The sequence below is a fragment of the Onychomys torridus genome, chromosome 3, assembly GCF_903995425.1.
Source record: "Onychomys torridus chromosome 3, mOncTor1.1, whole genome shotgun sequence".
NCBI classification, from domain to species: Eukaryota; Metazoa; Chordata; class Mammalia; order Rodentia; family Cricetidae; genus Onychomys; species Onychomys torridus.
In genome coordinates this window covers 75,272,149-75,293,907 of record NC_050445.1, presented here as the reverse complement: position 1 = coordinate 75,293,907, position 21,759 = coordinate 75,272,149, and the positions used below count along the sequence as shown (strand labels likewise).

The 21,759-nt window shown below is 38.9% G+C and overlaps 1 protein-coding gene across 4 annotated transcripts in view; it reads right to left on the bottom strand.

The window, feature by feature from the left end:
* The window catches only part of Cacna2d1 (calcium voltage-gated channel auxiliary subunit alpha2delta 1), a 423,150-nt gene that overhangs the window by 68,308 nt on the left and 333,083 nt on the right, over window positions 1-21,759 (bottom strand). For all 4 annotated transcript variants that reach the window (XM_036180248.1, XM_036180250.1, XM_036180247.1 and 1 more), the window contains exons 11-12: window positions 5,850-6,008; window positions 4,161-4,265 (exon numbers count right to left, since the gene is read on the bottom strand). In XM_036180248.1, the coding sequence (XP_036036141.1) occupies window positions 4,161-4,265; window positions 5,850-6,008 (264 nt within the window). The remainder of the gene's footprint in view (window positions 1-4,160; window positions 4,266-5,849; window positions 6,009-21,759) is intronic.

Genomic DNA, 21,759 nt, shown 5'->3' with positions numbered 1-21,759 from the left:
AACAACAAAGCCAATGCCACTCCTAGCAATGTCTCAAACATAGAAGATTCCATGTTGACAGGATATAATGGTGCCTGAAATATAGTTCAAGTGCACGGTATATATCTAAGTATATATATTATATCATATACTCAGTGTGTAAGGTAATAATTTCATTTGGCATGAGATTTATTTATATATTAAATTAAAATCTAAAGTATGTGAAGGTGATATTCCTCAAATCTGAGCAAAATATACTAAGTATTTGATTAGTGTAGAGAAAAAAACTGTCAATGCTAATTTTATTTTAAGAGAAATAAATGAGAAACAAATGATTTCAGAGCCAAAAATGTACATGCATACCCAAACACACATACCCTGCACAAAACACTCAATTTAAGTTGGTCACCTCTCCATAGGGTGGACCAGTATGTCATTGTTTCAACTGTGTCCTGACTCTAGTTGGGATTTATAAACAAAAGTATATGATTCTTATTCCAATGCTTAATTCTATTCCAATGTTTAACTCTTAGAACTGGTTGAAAGTGCAAAAAATATCCAAAATAAAAGATTTCAAAAGCAATGTAATTGGTAATAACATTCAATATTTTATAAGCTAAACAGCCTTAATTACTTATGTCAGAAGAATTTTTTAGAAACGCTCTAATTTTACCTGATGCAGAAGGAAGGCACAAAGAAAGTAGAGAATGAAATGAATTATTTCCTGTGAATTTTTTTCCTGTCAGTTTAAAAAAAAAGATTTTTTTTTAACTCTAAAACCCAAATGCACTTTGGATACTTGGACTTGGTTTAGACTTTTGCACACAGCAGAGAATGTCTTTCTACTGAGATTCTATGGTAATGTAGGAAAGAATTCTCCATTGTATTTAAAAGTAAACTGCTAAAACAGATTACAACAATGTACATTGTCAAGTAATTCTGACATTAGGTGAACATTTCTCAGTTTAAAAACAATTTCACACCCGTGTTTTAGATACTTCTAAATGTTCACTATATTAATTTTGATTGCCTTCTTTTTAAAATTAAATTCTGAAAATTAAGTGAAACAGGAATTATTTTCTACCTGAAGAGGTAGTCTGAAGTGTGCATTGCCAATCAAGCAGTCATTGCTAGCCTAGAGAAAAGCCAATCTGTTTAGTTTTACTAGTCCTGGGAATTATCTTTCAACTGTACGTCTGGCTTTCCTCTCCTTTACTCATTTATTTGTGCTCGTTGATGGAGCTCATTTGAGTTTTGGCACCATTCTTAAGGAGATCTCATACACATGGGTGATCCCAAAGGAATGTCACTGCTGCAGGTAAAGATTGGAAAGCTAATGTGTTTTAATTTGGAACAGCTGCTCCAGGAGACTAACATGGATTTGGTTTGAAATCTCTGCCTATCTCTAATCAAGGTAGATTGATTCCCAAGAGTATGACATTCCATAAAAGGAGCCCAAACATTTTGCTCTAATTCTCAAGGCTTTGGGCTTCATTAGACTGTGCCGTGTATCCACAGACTCATTCATCAGCTGTCCAGACATCCCATCACACCTACCTGGGCTGCTGGGAATGACTTTTGAGTCATCTAGATGGAAAGGGAATGTAAATGAGGCGTTCATTGGCCATGTTAATGTCACAGAGGTTCGGAGGAAAAAGTACCAGTAAAATGGTAGTTTTCAGCTTGTTTTTTAATGACCACAAATTTTTAAGGACTTACAATTTTATATGTTTAATTTTTGTATTATTGTGATAAAAATCACAATGCATGCAATATACCCTCAACTAGCCTTCAAGAAGACATACCTTCAGCTCATGCTTGAACCGCCATGTTGGTGAGACCTTAGAAGGGTGGCTTCTGCCATTACTAAGCAAGCTCCCTCAACTTCTGGTTCTTACACACTTTCTACCTCCTCTTTCACAATATTCCCTTAGGAAATGGAAGGAGAAAGGATGTAATTATAAGCCCCCCAAAATAAAAGAAGTAATAAAAACATATCTAAGTCAAAAATGACTTACAGTGCTGTAATGCAGCTCAATGGAATCACGTTGTGAAACTTTAGCTATGTGCTCACAGATGGAAAATGGGATTCCTTTCTCCAGTCCCTGGCAACTTCATGGTTGTGTGAACTTGACTATTGCAGATTTCTCGTGTACATGCAAACATAATATTTACTGTTTTGCATGTGTGTATGCAAAGAGTTTCTTTCGCTAAGCATGATATCAAAGTTTGACAATGTTATATACTACAGAGTTGAGGCTAACTAGCATTTCCTAGCATGTAGGTTGCATGGTTTACTTATCTATTTGCCAGAACATAACTCGGCTTGTCCCTATGGCCTATGTTTTGAATAGAACAGCAATCAACAAAGAAACAACTTCTTTAAATGTATTTTTTGTGTGAATTTCATATATGAGCACTGTACTTACATCATGATTCATCATTCCTCCTCTTGTGTTGTTCCCATTTCTTCTAAAATTCATGGTTTCTTAGTCTTTATTTATAATTTACACACACACACACACACACACACACACACACACACACACATACACACACACACACATACATCTATGTTTATAAATACAACCAAATGAGTGAGATAATTCAATCTTGCTTATATGTGTTTAGGGTTGAACTCTCAAAAGAGGTTTTTACATAACAAGGTGGAAAGTAAAACAACATTCCTGAGGAGGTAGAGAACCATGTGTCCAGGGAAAGAAAGGGCAGGTATTTTTCTGTAGAAATAGAATGGCATGGCAAGAGAGAAGAGAGGACGACCGAGGTTCCAAACAGGGTAAGCAGATCTCGGGTAGCTTTCTGAGTACCAGGAGTAGAGAGTAGCAGAGATGGAGAAAGGGGATACAGAGGACGAAGATGAGGCTCAAAGCATAGGAGTTAGTCATTAGCAGAGCTATGAGCTAGGGAGCTGGATGGAACTGTAGTTATGGAGACAGGATTTCATCCCAGAGAAATAAAGTAGACAGATATAGAGGTTGGTATGTCTAGAGTTATTCCTGCCTTGAATGCCTGGTGGAGCTATAGCTGAAATGATAGAATTTTGTCTTAGGGGAATAAAGTTAACAGACGTAAGAACATAGTGTACGTAGATTTTTTTTTTCCCTCAGATATCCCACACTGGACGTAGCTAAACCCAGGGACCCCTGGGTACACTATAAAGACTGATTCTCCCTCTACAAACAATCATCAACTACCTGTAGTTCTTTCTAATATATGCAAAAACTCCACACACACACACCTCAAATAGCTATAAAACAATCGATCGGAGCTACTGCTGAGGCAAATCATCCCAAACAGTAAAACTGTTGATCAAAAGGTATGGTCATGCACACCTATAGGCATAGCTATCTAGAGACTGAAGATGGATGTAGTCTTTGTTATGACAAATGTATAATTTTTAAAGCACAAGAGAGACATTGTATCTTCCCCCATGACTTTTAAGGTGTCCCTTTAGTATTTTAGGAAAATAGATTGAGAATCAGTATCTATTATAAATATGGGGTGTCAATAAGAAAATACATGTAAACTCTTAGTAAGATGAAGCAGTTACAATCTTAATAGGTTTTAGTAATATAATAATACTATCTCCACAGCATGAGCCTGTAACCACACTGTATCCCTCCTGCAGTACCACAAACAAGGAAATGAACATATTCTAATTATAAAACTGATCTTCATACTGTCCAAGGCTTTAGTGGTAGCATTCTTTAATTTATTATACTAACCAAAGAATTCATCTTGAGCCTTCCATTGAACTCATTTTCAAGCAGGCTGCATCTGTTTCCTATTGTGAGTTATTTTTGTATCAATCTAAAATATCACTGCAGAAATTTCTTGGTGTATTTAGAATATTGAGTCTTCCTACCAATTTCCATGATTAGAAGACATAAAGCTTTATCCAAGAAAGGCTGAAACTCTTTATTTCTCTCATTTTTTTGATATAAGAATCCAATGTACCCTATAAATCTACAATATTAGACTAATGTATTTATAGCTTGGTGCTTGGTTACCCAAAAAAGTTTTATTTCACCATTAACATATTAATTTTATAACTACAACTAACATTTTGGAGAAAAAAAATTCCCCTCACCCCCATTATAAACTATCTTTATGAAAATCATCCACATGTTAAAATTAAAATATTAGAAAACAACACTCACTTTTTTGTCTTTATTATATTTGGCAAATATCTCCTGGGCTCTCTCCTCTCCTCCATCTGTGAATAACATGATGATCTTGTTGCAATTGGCTCTGGAAACATTATACTGCCAAAAATATGTATATATGCAAATTATCCATAATGCAAATTTAGAAAAGAAAGCCAATATGAAAAAAGCATGCTCATATTACACTCTACAAACAAAATGTCTGCTTAGTAGTATGTTCTAAAATCAGGTTTGTGGATCAGGCCAGACTTAGCTCTTAGTACTTAGTCAAACGTCACTGTCAGGGACACCTTCCCAGACCATTGTGCTTTAAACTGTAATATGCTCCAGATTATATTTTCTTTATAATAATTGATTTTATTTTGCATATGGTCAGCATTTTATTTGTTTAGTGTTAGTTTTTCCTAAATGAATACAAGCCCCATAAAAGTAAGACAATGTGGTATTTAGGCAGCACCTGGTACATAATTCCCCAGCAACTGATCAGTGTTGGGGTTTTGTAAGAGTGAACATTTCTTTTACATACCTTTATAATTTTATTGCAGAAGCAAACAAGTAACATTCACTTGAAATGATTCACACTTTCCCCATTAACCTTTCAATCCTTTTCCAGACAATCTTTCCCTCCTTCCCTCTTGGGTTATCCTGTTTCTTTGCCTTCTATTTGGGGGGACAGACTCATGCATCATCCCTCACACAGGGCCCCTCAGGGCTCCATAAATGATGGGACTCCCTGAACACCCCACCCCAGCTCTGGCCTCTCTTGACCTGCCACACAGATCTAATCCTGCAAGACTCATTCCAGCAATAAATCCTCTTAACCTTTAAGGTCTTTCAAAGAACTGAGCACAAAATAATGAATTAGCATCAGAGGGCCATTAAAATGAACAATTTAATTTAGCAAGTTAGATTTCTTGGAGGTATCACATTATAATCTTAGCTTTTCTACTATTATGGAATGTGTTTGCTTAAATGATGAGAAAAAAAGGATTGCACTAACTTCTGAATGCTCAGCTTCTTTGAAAATGTCAACCTTCTAGCTTACTGCTATCTCAAGAAGTATAATGTGAGCCTACCACATAATTTAAAAATTTCTAAAGGCCTCCTAAAGCAGAATAATAAGTTATAGATTTCATTTAAATCAGTCATTCAAAGTCATTTCAGTATGAAATCACTATAAGTTAGTGAGAAAATATACATCATGTTCTTCTATCATATCAATGTCTTCAAACATCAGTGTGCAATTGGATGTAATTCAAGTAGGCCATCTTCCAAAGTCCTTGAAGACCTCCTATAATTGAGACCATCAGCCTTGACCTTGAAAGGAGCAATTATTTTTTAATATCAATAATCAGTTTGTAGGGCTGTAGCCTACCAAAGGTCCATACCCTTAACTTTCAAGGATGATAAAGCCCATCTTTTGGAACAAAAATTAATGAAGACATTTCCCTAAACTGGTGACAAGATCCTACTTTGTTTTATTTTGGCACATCGACCAGTCCATAAGGACAGCTTCCAATGAAGGAACAGAAACCCAAGTATCGACTAACACATCTGTCACCTTCAACCATGGCTCTTATATTTTAACAGAACCTGTCTGCAAATTCCAATGATGATCAGTGATTTTTATCAAAATGTCTAGAAACAGACAAAATAGAATGTTTTTTTTTAATTGACACTTACATTAAGCAGCTGTTCAAATGCAAAGCTAAAGCCCTTCTTGTAATCCGTTATCCCTTTGGCTGTGATGTTATTAACAGCATCTTTCAACACCTTCTTGTTTCTCACGTTCGCCTGGACCAGGTGCTGGAAACAGCTTACATCCTGAGCATTGCTGTTAAACTGCAAAGAGTAAAAGAAAATGTATAAATAAGTGCTGAAGTCAACCATACAACTTTCTTCTTTTTTTAGGTTTATTTATTTATTATGTACACAGAAGAAGGTGCCAGATCTCATTACAGATGGTTGTGAGCCACCATGTGGGTGCTGGGAATTGAACTCAGGACCTCTGGAAGAATAGTTGGTGCTCTTAACCTCTGAGCCATCTCTCCAGCCCCCTCAACAATACAATTTTCACCAAATTTCACTGCATGCATCTCACGACCATTGCACCATTTTCCTTTCAAAAGGAAAAAAAATGCCCAAGTAACAAATTGTGCTAGGGACCAGGTGGCATTTGCACTTAATGTAACCCTGGGTACTTGCCTTAGTAAACCCTGTGAAAACCTCTTTATAAATTTGGGATTTGGTTTGTGTGAGGAGCCTTCCAGTTCTCATATATTAAGAGTCCAGAAGTGATCTGCTTGCTCAAGACATAGAAAGAAAGTAGGCATTTTTTCTTCAAACTGTAACTGACCAGAAAGGATTTTTTAGAACAAGGATGTAAGAAATGATATGAGCAGATGGTATTTAGAAATTAAATAATCTTTCTTTGAGAACTAAGCCAAGGAAGCATTCTAATAAAACTGAGAACAACGGAAGCCTTTTAGGAATATCAGTCCTCGGTGATAACACAATAAGAATATGGAGAATCACCAAGGCAATATGCTGGACAAACAGACATTTGTAAGTGTGGTGGGCGATGAGAGGACAAACACCCAACCCAATGATGGCGGCCTGAAACTGAGCATTAACACCATCAACAGGGGAACTTCTGTGACTCTAGGAAAAGTGTTCACACAGTGCACTTGGTGTTTCCAAATGATGAGAACAATTATAAGGCTACAATACAATCCAGAATTCTAAGATGAGAAGAATTGTCTCATTGTTCAGTAAATCTGTAATTTGAATATGATACCCATGACTGTAGTGATGTGCAAAATGAAAACAATAAATGGTCTTGAGAGAAGAAAGGGGGCTAGACAGGTAAGTTGTCAAAGGATATTCACAGATAAAAAACATAATTCAATAATCCTAATGCATGCATTATTGTGTGATATCCCACTTTTACCCCAGGGTACTCTTGAGGAGAAAGAATTGAGAAATATTTAGATAGAAGAATACAGGGGAGAGACAGACAGAAACACAGGGTAGCTTGGGAGGGCCCGGATCCTCATCCACCAGCCCCTTCTGTCTCTTCTAAAGGGTTTTTTGAAGGACTGCCAAGGGGTGGAGCAAAAGACCTCCCCTAGCACATCCAAGTGCAGACCTGGTAACCATGCATGTGGTCAAGCAATCCTCTAATGTAGCTCTGCTGGGTGATGCAAGCTCAGATCTCACTAGGAAACCTTTAGGAGCCTCCACACATTACAAATGATTACATATCATATAAATGTAGTATGGCGTTGTTTTCTAGACATCATTATAATATGCAGTACAATATTCATCTGTCAAGTTAACATTAATAGCAATCTAGAATCATAATACATAACCATGCATTCAGACATAAAGCAAATTTCACACATATGAAAACACACATATACCACATATTTGTAAACAAAAGCTTATGGAGTGTTTACCATCAGCTAAAATAGTAATAACCTCCTCTTTGCAAATTTCCTACATGATAGGCATCCATATTGTCCTCATGTGATCCTTGAGGAAACTTACACATAGAGGTTAAATAACTTGTCCCTAAAATGTGCACATAGTGAGAGACTTCAGAACTTCAGCCCTAACTAGGATGTCTCCATCAAATTCTTCCCTTCAGGGCTCAGGGAAGTGTGAGGAAGGGAAAGCAGAAAGAGTGTAGGACCCAGAGGGAATGGAGAACACTGAGAAAACAAGGCCTGCTAAACCCAGTGTGGAGGTCTACAGGGGCTCCTTAGTGAGACCTTACTCAAGGTAAGAGAACCTGAGCTTGCTTTGCCCAACAGGGCTACATAATGGGATGATTTGGCCATGGGCATGGTTACCAGGTGTTTTGAAGGGTCTACATTTGGCTGTCTGTTGTGCTTTGATGTTGAAAGGGGGAGGTCTTTTGCCTTGCCCCTTAATAATGTATAAAAATGCCTTCGGAATAAACCTTGAGGTGAATGGGTATTGACCCAAGGCCCTCCCAAAGCTATCCTGTGTCTCTGTCTTTCTTATCACTTCCACCTATATTTCTAACTAATATTTCCTCATTTCTTTCTCCTCCCTCAAGAACCCTTAGATAGGTTGGATCTAGACTCCAGCAGACTCCCACATATGGCACTTGGACATGGAACTTGGGTACAGAGGATAAAAGAGAAGGAACACCACACATTAAGTAGGCATGCTCGATAATTAATTGGGGTGCAGTGATATTCTTTTCTTCGGGAGTAAAACTGTAAATATAGAACAGGGCAATAGTAGGCTGCAGCAAGTCTATCTATCATCTATCTATCTATCTGTCCATTTATCTATCTATCTATCTACCTATTTATCATCTATATACTGTTAGATCTATAGTTGTATATAAGTAAGTCATAAAAGTTTTGGTTAAGTTTGAGAAATGCAGGTTCAGGTATATTAGAATCAAGACGATCTTCCCTAGTGTGGTACCTAGGATGCAGAAAGCAGCATCCAGGGCTGAGCAGCCACTTTAGACTTAGCAGTTCAAGAATGAGCAACAGCTTTAGAAGCCCCCTCTGCAAGCAGCAGCAGCAGCAGCTAGAGCAGCAGCTGACCAAGCAAGCAGCAGCAGCTGAGATCTGAGGGGTATCATGGTGTCATAGGCAGCAGATGCTGAGAGAGCCAGTGAAAACAGGAGGGTTCTGTGTGCTTTCTGACATGAAGGAGCCACAGTGAGGAGAGCACAGTCAGCCAGGGTGGTTGTGAGAGTCCTGGACTGGCATGGCTGAAGGCTAGCTCCTTGGCCTTGATGAGCCAGGGGAGAGAAGGTATACAAGTGGTGGTGAAGGCTTCAGGACCAGTAGCTAGAGCAGGCTGGTCACCTGGACCCAGAGTCCCTGGTGACCATAGCTGAGCAAGGGACACCCCAGGAGAGTGTGGGTGGAAAGTCAAGTGGGCAGCTGGAGGGTGAGTGTGCAGAGTGCCTTGGCCACTGCTCAAGAGACAAAGCCTCTGGAGAAAGATGCCTGCAGCGTGTGCACCCAGCAGGCCAGAGATCAGACATCTTTATGTCTTAGTGTGCCCAGCAGGCCGTGCATTTCAGGGACAGCTATACAAAAACTCCAGGGCAGCTGGCAAGTTAGACCCTGATCTTGAGCTTCGGTGGAACATTAAGACTGGTATCAGAACTAGCTTTTCAGACTCAAGAAATGGGATGGACAGGAGTGATTTGACTGCAATGGGGCAGTTTTGATTTCATATATATATATATATATATATATATATATATATATATATATACACACACACACACACATACATATATATAAACAACTGTGATGACTCACAAACAATTTTGTGTAGGAATAGAGAAGTTTGATTTTTCTACCCAGGCTCAAGATGAAGCTTCAAAAAATATAAAGTAAGGGGTAGTTGTTATAATCTACTTAATTTTATTTTTGGTTGTGAGCCTAGCCTTTAACGGCTGAGCCATCTCTCCAGCCCAATCTACTTAAATTTTTAAAGAAGGTTCTGATGAAAGTTTTTTGCTGCTGTACTAGAGCAGCTCAAATGCAAAATCATGTTCTTGTTCTTTGTATGGATAATGTTAGTCTATATTAGTGTACTCGATGTTTTGTTAGCAAAAAATGCAAAAGGTTCTATTAAATTATTTTTGGATATTTGCTAAAGTTTATGAAGTGTAAGTAGTTCTATTAAGAGTTTGCTTTTGGATATAAGTTTGTGAGAATTATAATTGTGTACAGTAATATTCATACTAGAATGTTAATCTGTTAATGTTAATGAACCATTGTATGGTGATGCTAAGGAGTCCTTAGATGTAATGTGGTTGCATTAGGAGTTTATTGATTTATTTGATGTGGATGCATCAGGAATTTATTGATTTAAAAAAGGGCTTGATGCAGCTAAGACTGTTATAGACATCTTAGATACATTTCAAGAGGCCATTCCATCATTTTCGTTCTCTACTCCTTTACTAGGAGGTACAGCAGCCATAAGGAGCAGGTACAATTATTACAGCTACTTGCAAGCTTTAGTTGAAAGCTGATTCAGAGCTGCATAGAGTTAAGCTCTGAACCCTCACTTGAGACATTTACATCATTAAGAAGGGGGAACTGTGGAGGCCCACAGGGGCTCCCTAGTGAGACCTTACTCAAGGACAGAGAATCTGAGCTTGCTTTACCCATCAGGGATGCATAATGGGATGATATAGCCACAGGCATGGTTACCAGGTGTTTTGAAAGGTCTACACTTGGCTGTATGGTGTGCTTTGATCTTGAAAAGGGGAAGGTCTTCTGCTTTGCCTCTTGGCATTGTATAAAAATCCCTTTGGCATAAACCACAAGGTGACTGGGTATTGATCCAGGGTCCTTCTGAAGCTATCCTGTGTCTCTGTCTTTCTTATCATCTCCACCTATATTTCTATATAACATTTCGTCATTCCTATTTCTGCCCCAAGAATCCTTCGACAGGTCAGAGCTGGATTCTGGCAGACTCCCACAACATAGTATGACCACTACACATGGAAAATCACAGAGACTGTGGCAGTATGCATACAGCCTGAATGGGTTTGGATAAGGTGGGATCCTAGAGCTGAGAGACATGGACACATGCTTCCATCTCTAACCCAGATGCTATCTCTAATTGATAGCCACTTGAACATGAAAATTTTCTCCAAGGGAGTCTCACTGGGGAAACAAACTAAGGTTAGGTCCCACCACAGGCCTAGAAATAGATAGCCAACACAAAATGAACTCAGTGGCATCTCTGGAAGGTCTTTGTCTCCTAATGTTGCGTCAGGGAGTTTATTACTTATTTATTTTTTTAATTTCTCATTTTTTTTTACTTTCCAGGTCCTTTGAGTATATATTATGGCTTCTAGTTTGTGTTTGTATGGGATTCTTGTGTGTGCAAACATGTGTGTCTCTGTGTCTATAAGTGTTCCTTGTGCTTTTTCTTTGACTCTCTTTCTTCTGTTTTTTTTTTTTTTGTCCTCTTTCAATTTGTTTGTTCTTATTCTAATTATTTTATTTTATTATTATTATTCATTAGATGCTGGTTTGTTTTCTGCTGAGAAATGGAATGGGTGTAGATCTGTATGAGAGGGGATATGGGGAGGCATTAGGAGGAGTTGGGGATTGTAATAAAAATATATTGTATGAAAAATTCTATTTTAAAATAACCTGTCCCTAGACACATAACTAATAAGCAGTGAGAGTCAGAATTGAAGCTAACCCTGCCAACCACCAGTCACCCCACAGTCACCCCACACTGCCTCTCAGTGTACTATGGTAAACTATCCTTAGCTCCATGAAGCACCGAATGAATGTCATGTTCTGGGAAACAACACTTGAGGAGAGTTTCTGATTTGGAAAGTGAACAGTGGGGGAGATTCTCCTGAGCAATGGCATTTCTGAGGGCCATCTATTTCAGAGAAACATTGATGTGAAGATCATGGAAAAAGGACATTCCAGGCAAACAGAGCATGTGTGGAGTCCTTGACTTAGGGTTGGGGAGCTGCTCAGGGTTTGAAGAAGTCATTAGCTTTGTTGAACATGAGCACCTATGACAGCAGGTCAGAGAAGGCAGCAGGGGTCAGATCACGTGGCATCTTAAAGAGGTGAAGAGGGAGTGGGATTCACTGGGTCAAATGCTAAGTGGCTGCAAGGTTTTATGCCAAATGCAGAATAAGTTTTGGAATATTTAAGAGGTCAGGCTAACCACCTCTTGGGAAACAGAACTCAAAAGTGAATACCCTGAGTCTCCTGAAGTCACCTCGTTGACAGTCCTTATGTTATTCAGGGGAATGGTTAGAAAGAAAAGAGCTGAGGGTCTGTTTTAGAAAAAGGAGCAACAGATCATGATAGATTTAGCATGGAGAAAAGTCCAGATAGGGATCTCGAGTGGCTGCCAGGTTTCTGACATGGGCCTTTGAACAGTCTGCAGGACATCTGCTGGAGGACAAGTTTGGAACTGGGAAGAAAAACAAGGTTCACCTTAAGGTGAGATTTCAGCCAGCGTGAGACACAGAAGTGGGATGCCATGGACGGATACCATCTAAAGCGCCAGGCTGGAGGTGGTCCTGGCTGAAGATTCAAGGAAAAGCTTTACCACAGAAATCTGCCCTATAGCCATGTGACTGACAGTGAAGCAGAGAAGGAATTCCCCCAAATCCTAAGATTGAGTTCCCATAGAAACAGAGGAAGAGGGTGATACAGGACATGTATACATACAAGACTCAAGAACAGCCCACTGATGTTAGCCTGAGCAGAGGCACTCCCAGAGAGAAAGCTGCAGAATGTTCAGGGCAAATCTTCACGGTACCCCGGTGGGGGACAGAGTAGCAGTATGGGGCGGCCCTCAGAGTGCACTTGTTTGGTCTAGGAATAACTCTTTAAAGCCCAGTGCCATAGGGGCGTAAGGAGACGGGAGGGTGAAATAGGAAGGAAGGAAAAGATGGTAGAAAATAGAGGGAGACAAAACATAAAACCTGGCGGAAGATGGGAAGCATGATCCTCATAGAACAGTGTGAAGACAGAGTTGGGGAGAGCCTTCTTTTCTCCCAGGAGGCAGAACTGTACAGACACAGGAACAGGCTGCAGCAGCTCAGGTCTGCAGAGGTAACTGTTGCTACCTAGAAGCCTAAGATCTCTTTAAGGAACACATAGAAGGTCTGATGTAAGAGATGAAACAGGAAGTCAAATGTCCCATGAAGATAAATAATCCATGTGAGTTCTCATTTGTATTTTGAATGGCACTTTCAGGCATGTCAGATTGATGAGAATAAACTTCCAATATATTTGTTTACTGTTCTCTATAAACTCAAATGTTGAAAACCATACCTATAGTCTATAGCATCAACCCCATACCACTATCTATGACCTAAGAATGGAGATTCTTCTGTGATATGATGCAAGTCTTAGCCTACGATTTTCATTATGAAAATGAAAGAATGTGATAAGTTCTGTATTAAGGGCCAAAATAAAAACAGTTTGCTAACACATCAACAGTCTCAGAAATTATTATGCAATGAGTGCAGGGTAATGTATTGCCCAGAGTCTTCCTTTGGTCTTGACCTGCTGGCAAAAAGTGAAGCATCTCATTAAGTAAGTTTAATACAAATCAAGTGAATGTAAATTCAATTCATAAGTGCAAATTCAGTGCTGTATAGAGAAATCTTACAATTGCATTCATAATAAAACTCATAAATAATGTAGATAAAGGAATTACGGGCAATATATAATTCCCTATAGCTAATCTTATTCTCCTAGGAAAGCAATGACAAATTTTAAGGAGTCTAAATTGGATAGGAATATATTTCAGACATCTTAGAGTTATCTGCTTTTACTTTTTATAAGTACATATATGTATGTATATATTTACAAATATTCATATTAAAAAACTTAAATAGCAACCTTTGGTAAGACATACCCAGGTATTAATTCAAAGTTGAGTATTAAAAATTTAGAGCAAAGCTATGAAAGTATAGCATTATATATTTTGGAACTGTACATGGTGACTGAGAAGATACATTTAAGGCCCCTGATCTTATCTACTAAGAGAATATTTGAACACTGCTTAATCAGAAATCCAAAGGCATAACCCATGGGTTTCTTCTCTGTCCCAGAAAGTTCAAGTCTGTAGGTCTTGAATGATAAGCAGGAGAAGGCAGTACAGTCTGCTGAGCCAGGAAGCATGTGGTTGAGGCGCGCAGGAGCAGTAGAAAGGGCATCACTGCATCTACGCATGCATCTCTCCCTCTGCCTACAGCTTCCCCACTGGACACGGCCATTCCTCAGACCCCAGCACCTCTCCTCTCTTTGCTCAGTTGCCCTTGCTAGAATTCCTTCCTCATGAAAATATCTTGTTAGATGCTTCCTCTCTCTCATACTGAGATATTTTCCCCTCGTGATTCTTTGTACATCTTTATAGACCCTTCCACATGGCCAAAGAAAGTGTGCATTTACCAACCCTGCCTCTTTCATTCCTGGCATTGAAAACTCACTGAATGGACCTGTCAATCTGCTTCATGCTTTGCATGTGGGACTTAAGGAAATAAGAAGTTGGTGTGGAATATTCACCAGCAGCTAAGCCCGAGACTTCAAAGGAGATGAATGGCACGCTGGCTCTGCAATCTCTCCCTGCATTTCTACACTGGTAAATATAAGAGAACTCTTCAATAGTTACTGTTAACACAGTGGGACACGCATGAGTAGAATTCCTATCAGAGTCCAGCACAACTTAGATGCTAAGTAATCTGTAACATCATTTAAAAATTATTAGCAAGAAAAAAAATACTGTGGTCGATACTGAAATTAGAGCATATGCCCAATTAGGGACAATTCAGGTCGAAGCACCATCAGTGTTAGTGGGATTTAGGCAAAGTTCATGAATGAGCTGACAAGAGCGTCTCAAGTGTGGTGTTAGTCTGAAACAGTTTTGAGAACACCACAATTTGTTCATGTTGATACTGTAAAATCCCTTCCTAGAGAACATCACGCTCAAGCACACACAATCAGATTTCACATCTATTAAGGCAGACTTGTTTTGTTTTGTTTGTTCTTTTCCAAGGCAGTAGTTGCATCCTCATTCTATTCTGCCATCCTTGGCCATCTTATCAGTCTGTGCAGGACACAGCGAGGCAGAACAGCATCATGTCAGAGCAGCATCTGAAGCTTCCAGAAACTGCCCTTAGATCTAAGACCAGCAGATGCAGTGTCGTTATTTCACAGGGCATAAACCTCTCTGGACAGGGTGAAAGAGCACAAGATTCTAAGAATGAAGAAAAGGACATCTGAAAGATGCTGTCTTCCTCTTGGAACCTCACAGGAAGGACCATTTCCCTGCATGGGGGCTATTCTCCTCTACAGATTCAAAATGGAACATGCTCTACACAGTTTACTATTCAACACATTGTAAGAGGCAAAAATTGGATATAATTCATAACTTCTTGGATTTTGAATATTTGCTCCCTAGCTAATTATTGCTTATAATAGGCATTGCTGTCTGGAACTCAGCTGAATAACTCAAAAGCACGCCACTTTGTTGGGGATAATAGATAATGTTTTTAAATAAAAAATTTTGAATTTATTCATGTAAAATAACTACAATAAATAATAAGTAATGGATTTATACCAGTTAATTAGTTTACACTCATGATCTAAATAACCATCTTCCTAAAATTTTGCATAACCAAAAACTATAGAAAATTGTTGTTATACAGATTACGGCCACCAGATGGCAATGTAGGAAAATAAAAGTAAAGGGCACAGATCCTAGCTTCAAAATCAAGGTTATAACTAAGTTTTATGTACTGATTACTGTAGACAACAACTTCAAATTTCTCTTTAATTGCCATTACATTTCATAAGAAATTTTATGTTAAAATTCATGTTAAACCAAATCTGTTGTTTTAGAACCCTGAAGACATGGCAGGTAAGATTTTCGTGCAGACACAGGCACAATCAGTAGAGAGGAGCTTACCCAGGCCTCTGATCACACCTGCCGCTTTCCTGGGTAGAGATTGGTAATGAAATGAAAATCACATTGGCAACATGCTTAAGATTGTGAACTACCTGTCAGTATTTCCAATAAGACATGCAGGCTTTATACTAAAGATGGATAAATTACAGCCATGCCTGGGATAAATCTAGAGGAACTGAGATGCAGGGGGAGGGGCTTGGACCTGCCTCAGCTGAATGTACCAGGCTCTGCTGACTCTGCATGGGAATCCTTACTTTGTTAGAGGGATGGGTTGGGAGGGGAAGGCTGGGGTGGGAGCAGGAGGAGGGAAGAGAGGGGAAATCTGTGGTTGGTATGTAAAATGAATAAAAAACATTTCTTAATAAAGACAAAAAAAAAAAAAAGAAAGAAAGAAAAAAGAAACTCCTGCTGCATTTTATGGCAGCCCAGTTTGTGGTTCAGACAGACGTTGATAAAAAAAAAAAAAAGAAAGAAAGAAAGAAAAGAAACGAAACGAAAAACTAACATTTTCATTTGAATCCATTTTTATTCCAGGTGGAAATAGTTATTAGTTTCACATCTCAATTCCTCAAAATGTTACTCGGTCTTATATTATTTTTTAACTTTAACAGGCACTGAGTTGATTACTCTTGTGTGGGCCCCAGTGCCGAGGGAGAGACCACGAATATCTTCACTCACTCTGGCACTTGATGCTCAGGCCCTCGACTGGCACTAATGTCCCAACTGTGCCCTACAGCTGGAGTGTTTCTCTCCAGCTCCCGCCAAGCCCCCGCAGTCCCACAGCCCACTTATAAAATCATCACTCTGATGCTTAAATTACTTACAAACTGTATGGCTGTGGCAGGCTTCTTGTTATCTACTTCTTCTATCTTAAATTAACCCATTTCTGTTAGTCTATAAGTTGCCTCGTGGCTTACCAGTACCTTACATCTCACTTGTCATGGAAGGGCTGGCAGTGTCTCTCTGCCTCAGCCTTCCACTTCCCAGAATTCTCTTCTCTGCTTGTCCCATCTATACTTCCTGCCTGGCTAATGGCCAATCAGTGTTTTATTTACTAACCAATCAGAGCAACACATTTGACATACAGAACATCCCATAGCAGTGCCCTCATTAGATTTTTTTCTTGGCACATTGTATAAAACAGAATCACACTAATAAAGGGTTTTTTACTATTTAATTCAACTTAGGAAAATAAGGTCCCTTCCAGGCCAGTCCTCTAATGATCACGGCAGGCCCACTTGACTCGATTATCTCCTGTGAGCACTAATCATGTCCTTTCGGAATCAAAGGGCTGTGCAGATCACTCTGAAAGCCCCCCTTTTTATTTATTAATATTTTAATAAAAACTTACATTTAGAAACAAATACTTCAGTTAACTTTAAACATGACTTAGCATACTCAGTTTCTTCACCCTGGTTGAAATGTTGAATATATTGTTAGATATGTTCCAAGTATAATTTGTGCTATATTGTATTTATATTTTAATAAGAAAAATGGTTTGTAGGTTAATAGTCATTATTTTATTGTCACCAATTCCATTAAAATGATCCAACATTCTAAACTTCAATAATTTTAATTTTTATGAGTTCTTTGACAATTTCATACAATGTATTTTAATCATTTTTATCCCCTCCTCCAATTCCTATTGGGTCCAATCTATTTATCCATTCATTTTCCTATACATCCAACTTTCTGTCTTCTTAAACAAACAAACAAAAAACTCACAAAAATTAAAAAAAAAAAAAAAAAAAAACAACTCATCAAGTAGAATTTGTGCTGCTCCTATACCATCAGGTATGTGGTTGTCCACTGGATTGTGGTTGGCCTGCTTCCCTGAAGAAAATTGACCCAAGGCACCTATCAATTTCCAGTAGTAATTTAGTTAGGGGCAGGACATGCAAGCCACCACCTCCCTCTGTGATGGGGTTTTGTCTGGCTTGGGTTTGTACAGCATTTATACATGCTATCACAACCACTGAAAATCCATATGATGATGACTGCAAGAAAAACTTCTAATTCAAGAATTGTCTTCCCTTAGAAGATGTTGAAGCAGTTGAAACCATGCTGTTCTTATTACAGGTGTATCCAGCATACTGGCTCATTGATGCTGGGTGTTTACATTTCTCAGGCATCACTGGTGTACCTTGCTGCCTCACCTTACCATAGGACTTGCCTAACTGGAAGCATGGACAGTGCTCTTTTGTGCACCATCATTCCTGAGATATAATTCTTGTATTATTTCTTTATAAATGTTTTTTTGTCCTAGTATTCTGGATACTCTACTGTTACTCCTGAAGACAAAATCTGAGATGATCACTAATGACACACTCTTTGAATCTGTCCCTTTCTTACGCCGCTGTGACACAAACCTGGTAAGTATGTTCAGTGTTTTCATAACTCCTGAAGCTGAGTACTTGCTAGTTGGTAAGAAAATGGCATTTATACTGTAGTCATGGCTGACTTTGTGTCAACAACATATGTAGTGATATACACACATCACACATGTCACAATGTAGAGACACAGTCACACTGATAATATGGATGAGGAGGACTGTGGCTACACAAGGAAATGCATTTAACTAATAAGGGACTGAAATCAGTTACAAAATCCAGACAACTTGTACCATTTTTTTTCAGTGCTATTACAAATGACAATAACTAGTGTCCAATCACAGAGGCCACTACAGGCTTTGAAACAGCTGCATAGACTATTGTCTTATTTTAAATGGGCTTGAGTGTGTGTGTGTGTGTGTGTGTGTGTGTGTGTGTGTGTGTATGCATGCATATGTGTGTGTGTATATATGTGTGTGTGGGAGCCCACACATGCCATAGTGCAGCTGTGGAGGTCAAAGGAAAACTGAGTGGGTTCTCTCCATCCACCTTTACATGGGTTCTGGAGATGGAACTAAGGCTTGCAAAATGTGTTACCAATTGAGCCATCTTGAAGACCTCTGGTAGAGGAAAAGAGCATATAGAAAACAAGCAAAGAACAAATATTTCTAATACACGAGTTGGAGATGAGTGAAGTGAGGTAGAGGGATAGAACACCAGGGCAGAAAAACTGCATGGGAATTCTCTCCAGGCTGTGCTTGCCTAGGAGGCAGCAGAGGTGTCTGACAAGGGGTTGGACATCTGGGGGTTAGCAGGGAAGACTGGAAGCACTGAGGTGCACATCCAGTCAAGCAGAGTTCATTTCTAACCTGGACATGTCTCTATGACACCACCAAGCAGGAAGAAACTCTTTCTAAGCAATGTTAGTAACATCTCCAGTGAGTTCTCTTAAGTATGAAAGGGCCCCTGGGACCAACAAAAGCAGCTGGTGAGTTAGGAACGAGGTATGAAGGGACTGTGTTGGATTAAATTCAATTCCACTGAGGTCACATACATGTTTGAAAAACAAACAGCATGTTTATGTATAAGTTAACAAAATAGCTGTAAAAGTAATTATTAATAAAGCACAGAGTTAGGGCTGGGGAAATTTCACAGGTTCATTTTTAAATGTGCTTGAAAAACTACATTTTGAAATATGCTTGGAAGGATGCTGTAAGCACAGATTAATAAACTAAGCATTAAGATGATTAAACTATTGTGTGGGGAAGTAAATGGTAATCCTTACATCTGAAAGGAATATAAAAACTTATGCAAAATGTCATTTTATGACGAAGACCTTGTATTTTCAAATTGTAAAAGAAAAAAATAATGCCAAGTCCTTGGCTTTCAAGTTGTGATATATTCATCCAAAATGTCAAAATGATTTTTAGTCCTTTAGGGATTTGCTGAAATAGGGTTATTATTTATTTAACAGTTAAAAAAAAAAAAACAAGTTCTTGGGTTCTAGTAATAAATACCTGTAGTAGCCATTTATATTTTAAATTCATTTGAATTTCGTTCCATTAAATAATTAAGAAGAAACACACTACTTTAAAGAAGCAAATAATTTTACAAATTTATTTCTCAGGCTAGCTCCAGCCACTTTTTTTTCTTATACTCAAAATTAAGGGAATAAACATCATTTGAAAGAGCTTAACCAGTAAGTGCTGAAATACTCGGAGTCTTCTCCTAGTTAGCCAAGGCTTCCAAATGAGTCAATAACAGCCTTGTTTTTAACAATATTTCAATTCAGAATAAAACTGACTCACCTTCAGTATCATGGTGCTCTGTAAAAACTGCACACATAACTAATCTCTACGTTCCAAAAGCTTGCTGTACCATGTCATTAATGAAAGTCCTTATCTGGCTTGTCATCGCCTCCTAATAAACTTATAAGGTGATTATGTTATCCTCTCCCATCCTTGAAGAGTAGATAACCTTCATCAATTTGACTTGTTCCTCCACTATGCCACTTATGTCCTTTTTCAAAGTATTTTCTTCACAGTGTACACTTTCTTTACAGACTTTAAAAAAGGGTCACTTTAAAAAACACCTGTCTTTACATTAAAAATACAAGGTAAGAGGGAAGAACTTTGTTTCTCTTAGTGACCTTGGTTCTTCATCCACCCCTATTTAAAACTCCCTCCTACTAAATTGGATGCCAAGTATCCTCTACCCGTGATTAAACACTGTGTCCAGCTGGGCGCTGTTTCAGGGTGTTATGGAATCTCTGGAGAGTGGGGCTTTCCTAGAGGAACTAGATTGTTGGTGACTAACCAGGAGTGGAGTCTTTCTTTCTGTTTCCTGGTCTGAAGGACAAGAAGAAGAAGGCATGGTCACTGTTGCCAAAGACCGAAAAGCACCTCTGCTCCTCATGCCTTTTGGCCATGATGGACAATGTGTCTCCTCAGTGAGCCTGAATAACTACTTCCACCTGACATGGTTTCTTGTTGGGTACCTGGTTCAAGGCATGAGAAAAGTAACTTCATATAGCAAGCCAAAATGATTATGGAGTAAAAGGAACCAAATTGTAAAGTGTCTGAGTTACTAAGATCTTAAACTCTAAGACCCTGACTGGCATGGGTCACAACATGATTTAGAAGCCTCAGAGAGATGCTAACTGTCTGTCCTTACTAAGCATGTTGTCCTGACATCCTCTTCCACAATGGTTGGCATTGCCTTCTTGTACACACAATTACCAGTGATGCTATCATAACCATTGTGTGGGGATTACTTGGAGTACTTTCTAGATGTGAGTCTGAGAAAGAGCTTAAGATTCTGCATCTCTCTCTCTCTCTCTCTCTCTCTCTCTCTCTCTCTCTCTCTCTCTCTCTTGAGACAGGGTTTCTCTGTGTAGCTTTGTGCCTTTCCTGGATCTCATTCTGTAGACCAGGCTGGCCTCGAACTCACAAAGATCCGCCTGCCTCTGCCTCCCAAGTGCTGGGATTAAAGGCGTGCTCCACCACCGCCAGCCTTAAAGATTCTGCATCTCTAACCATGCCCAAAAGAGCTGCTGGCCCAGGCTCCCACTGCTGGACCACAGGCTCCAATTAATGAGCAGGGAAATAAAAAACAATCTGCTTGCTCCTTGACATAAATGGGCTGTGGGGCAGCATAAACTTTTGCTGAATCTAGATAGATGGGTATTTTATCAGATGTGAAATGAAATTACTCACTGAAATTTCATTGCTCACAAACTTCTCTTGGCAGGCCATGCATCTTTTATTTTATTGAGCTGTGAGCTCAAGGACTGTTTTGAAAAGTGTTTTGAATTTTGCAAGGAGATGTTACATTTAACTTCAAATTACAAAAACAAAAAATTACAAATTATCCTATGCCAAATCTAAAAAACAACAAGACAAGAAGATCATGACCCTGCCTAGAACACACAAGAGCTATTTCAGAAGGACAACTAGGACACAAAGATCATAGAAGTGGAACTTGCCTAGACAGTGCAACTCCTGTCCCCCTCCCCCCAGATGTCAGCTGACCATCAAATGGTCAGATCCTGGTCTTAGAATCTGAAGGGTCTGAAGTTGTAGCCTACTTGTAAGCTTACAGATTAAGCTTCCTGCAGTATCACAGATAGGAGGCAGAAATAATGCTCAGGGTGAGAGACAAAGTCAGTTTATTACTCATAGCAGTAGAAGTAGCCAGAGTAACATCTTTGCACGGGCTAGTCCAACACCAGTTATCCTGGGTGGCAGCAGGAGAACCAGGGGTCACTACACAGGCAGTGAGATTCACT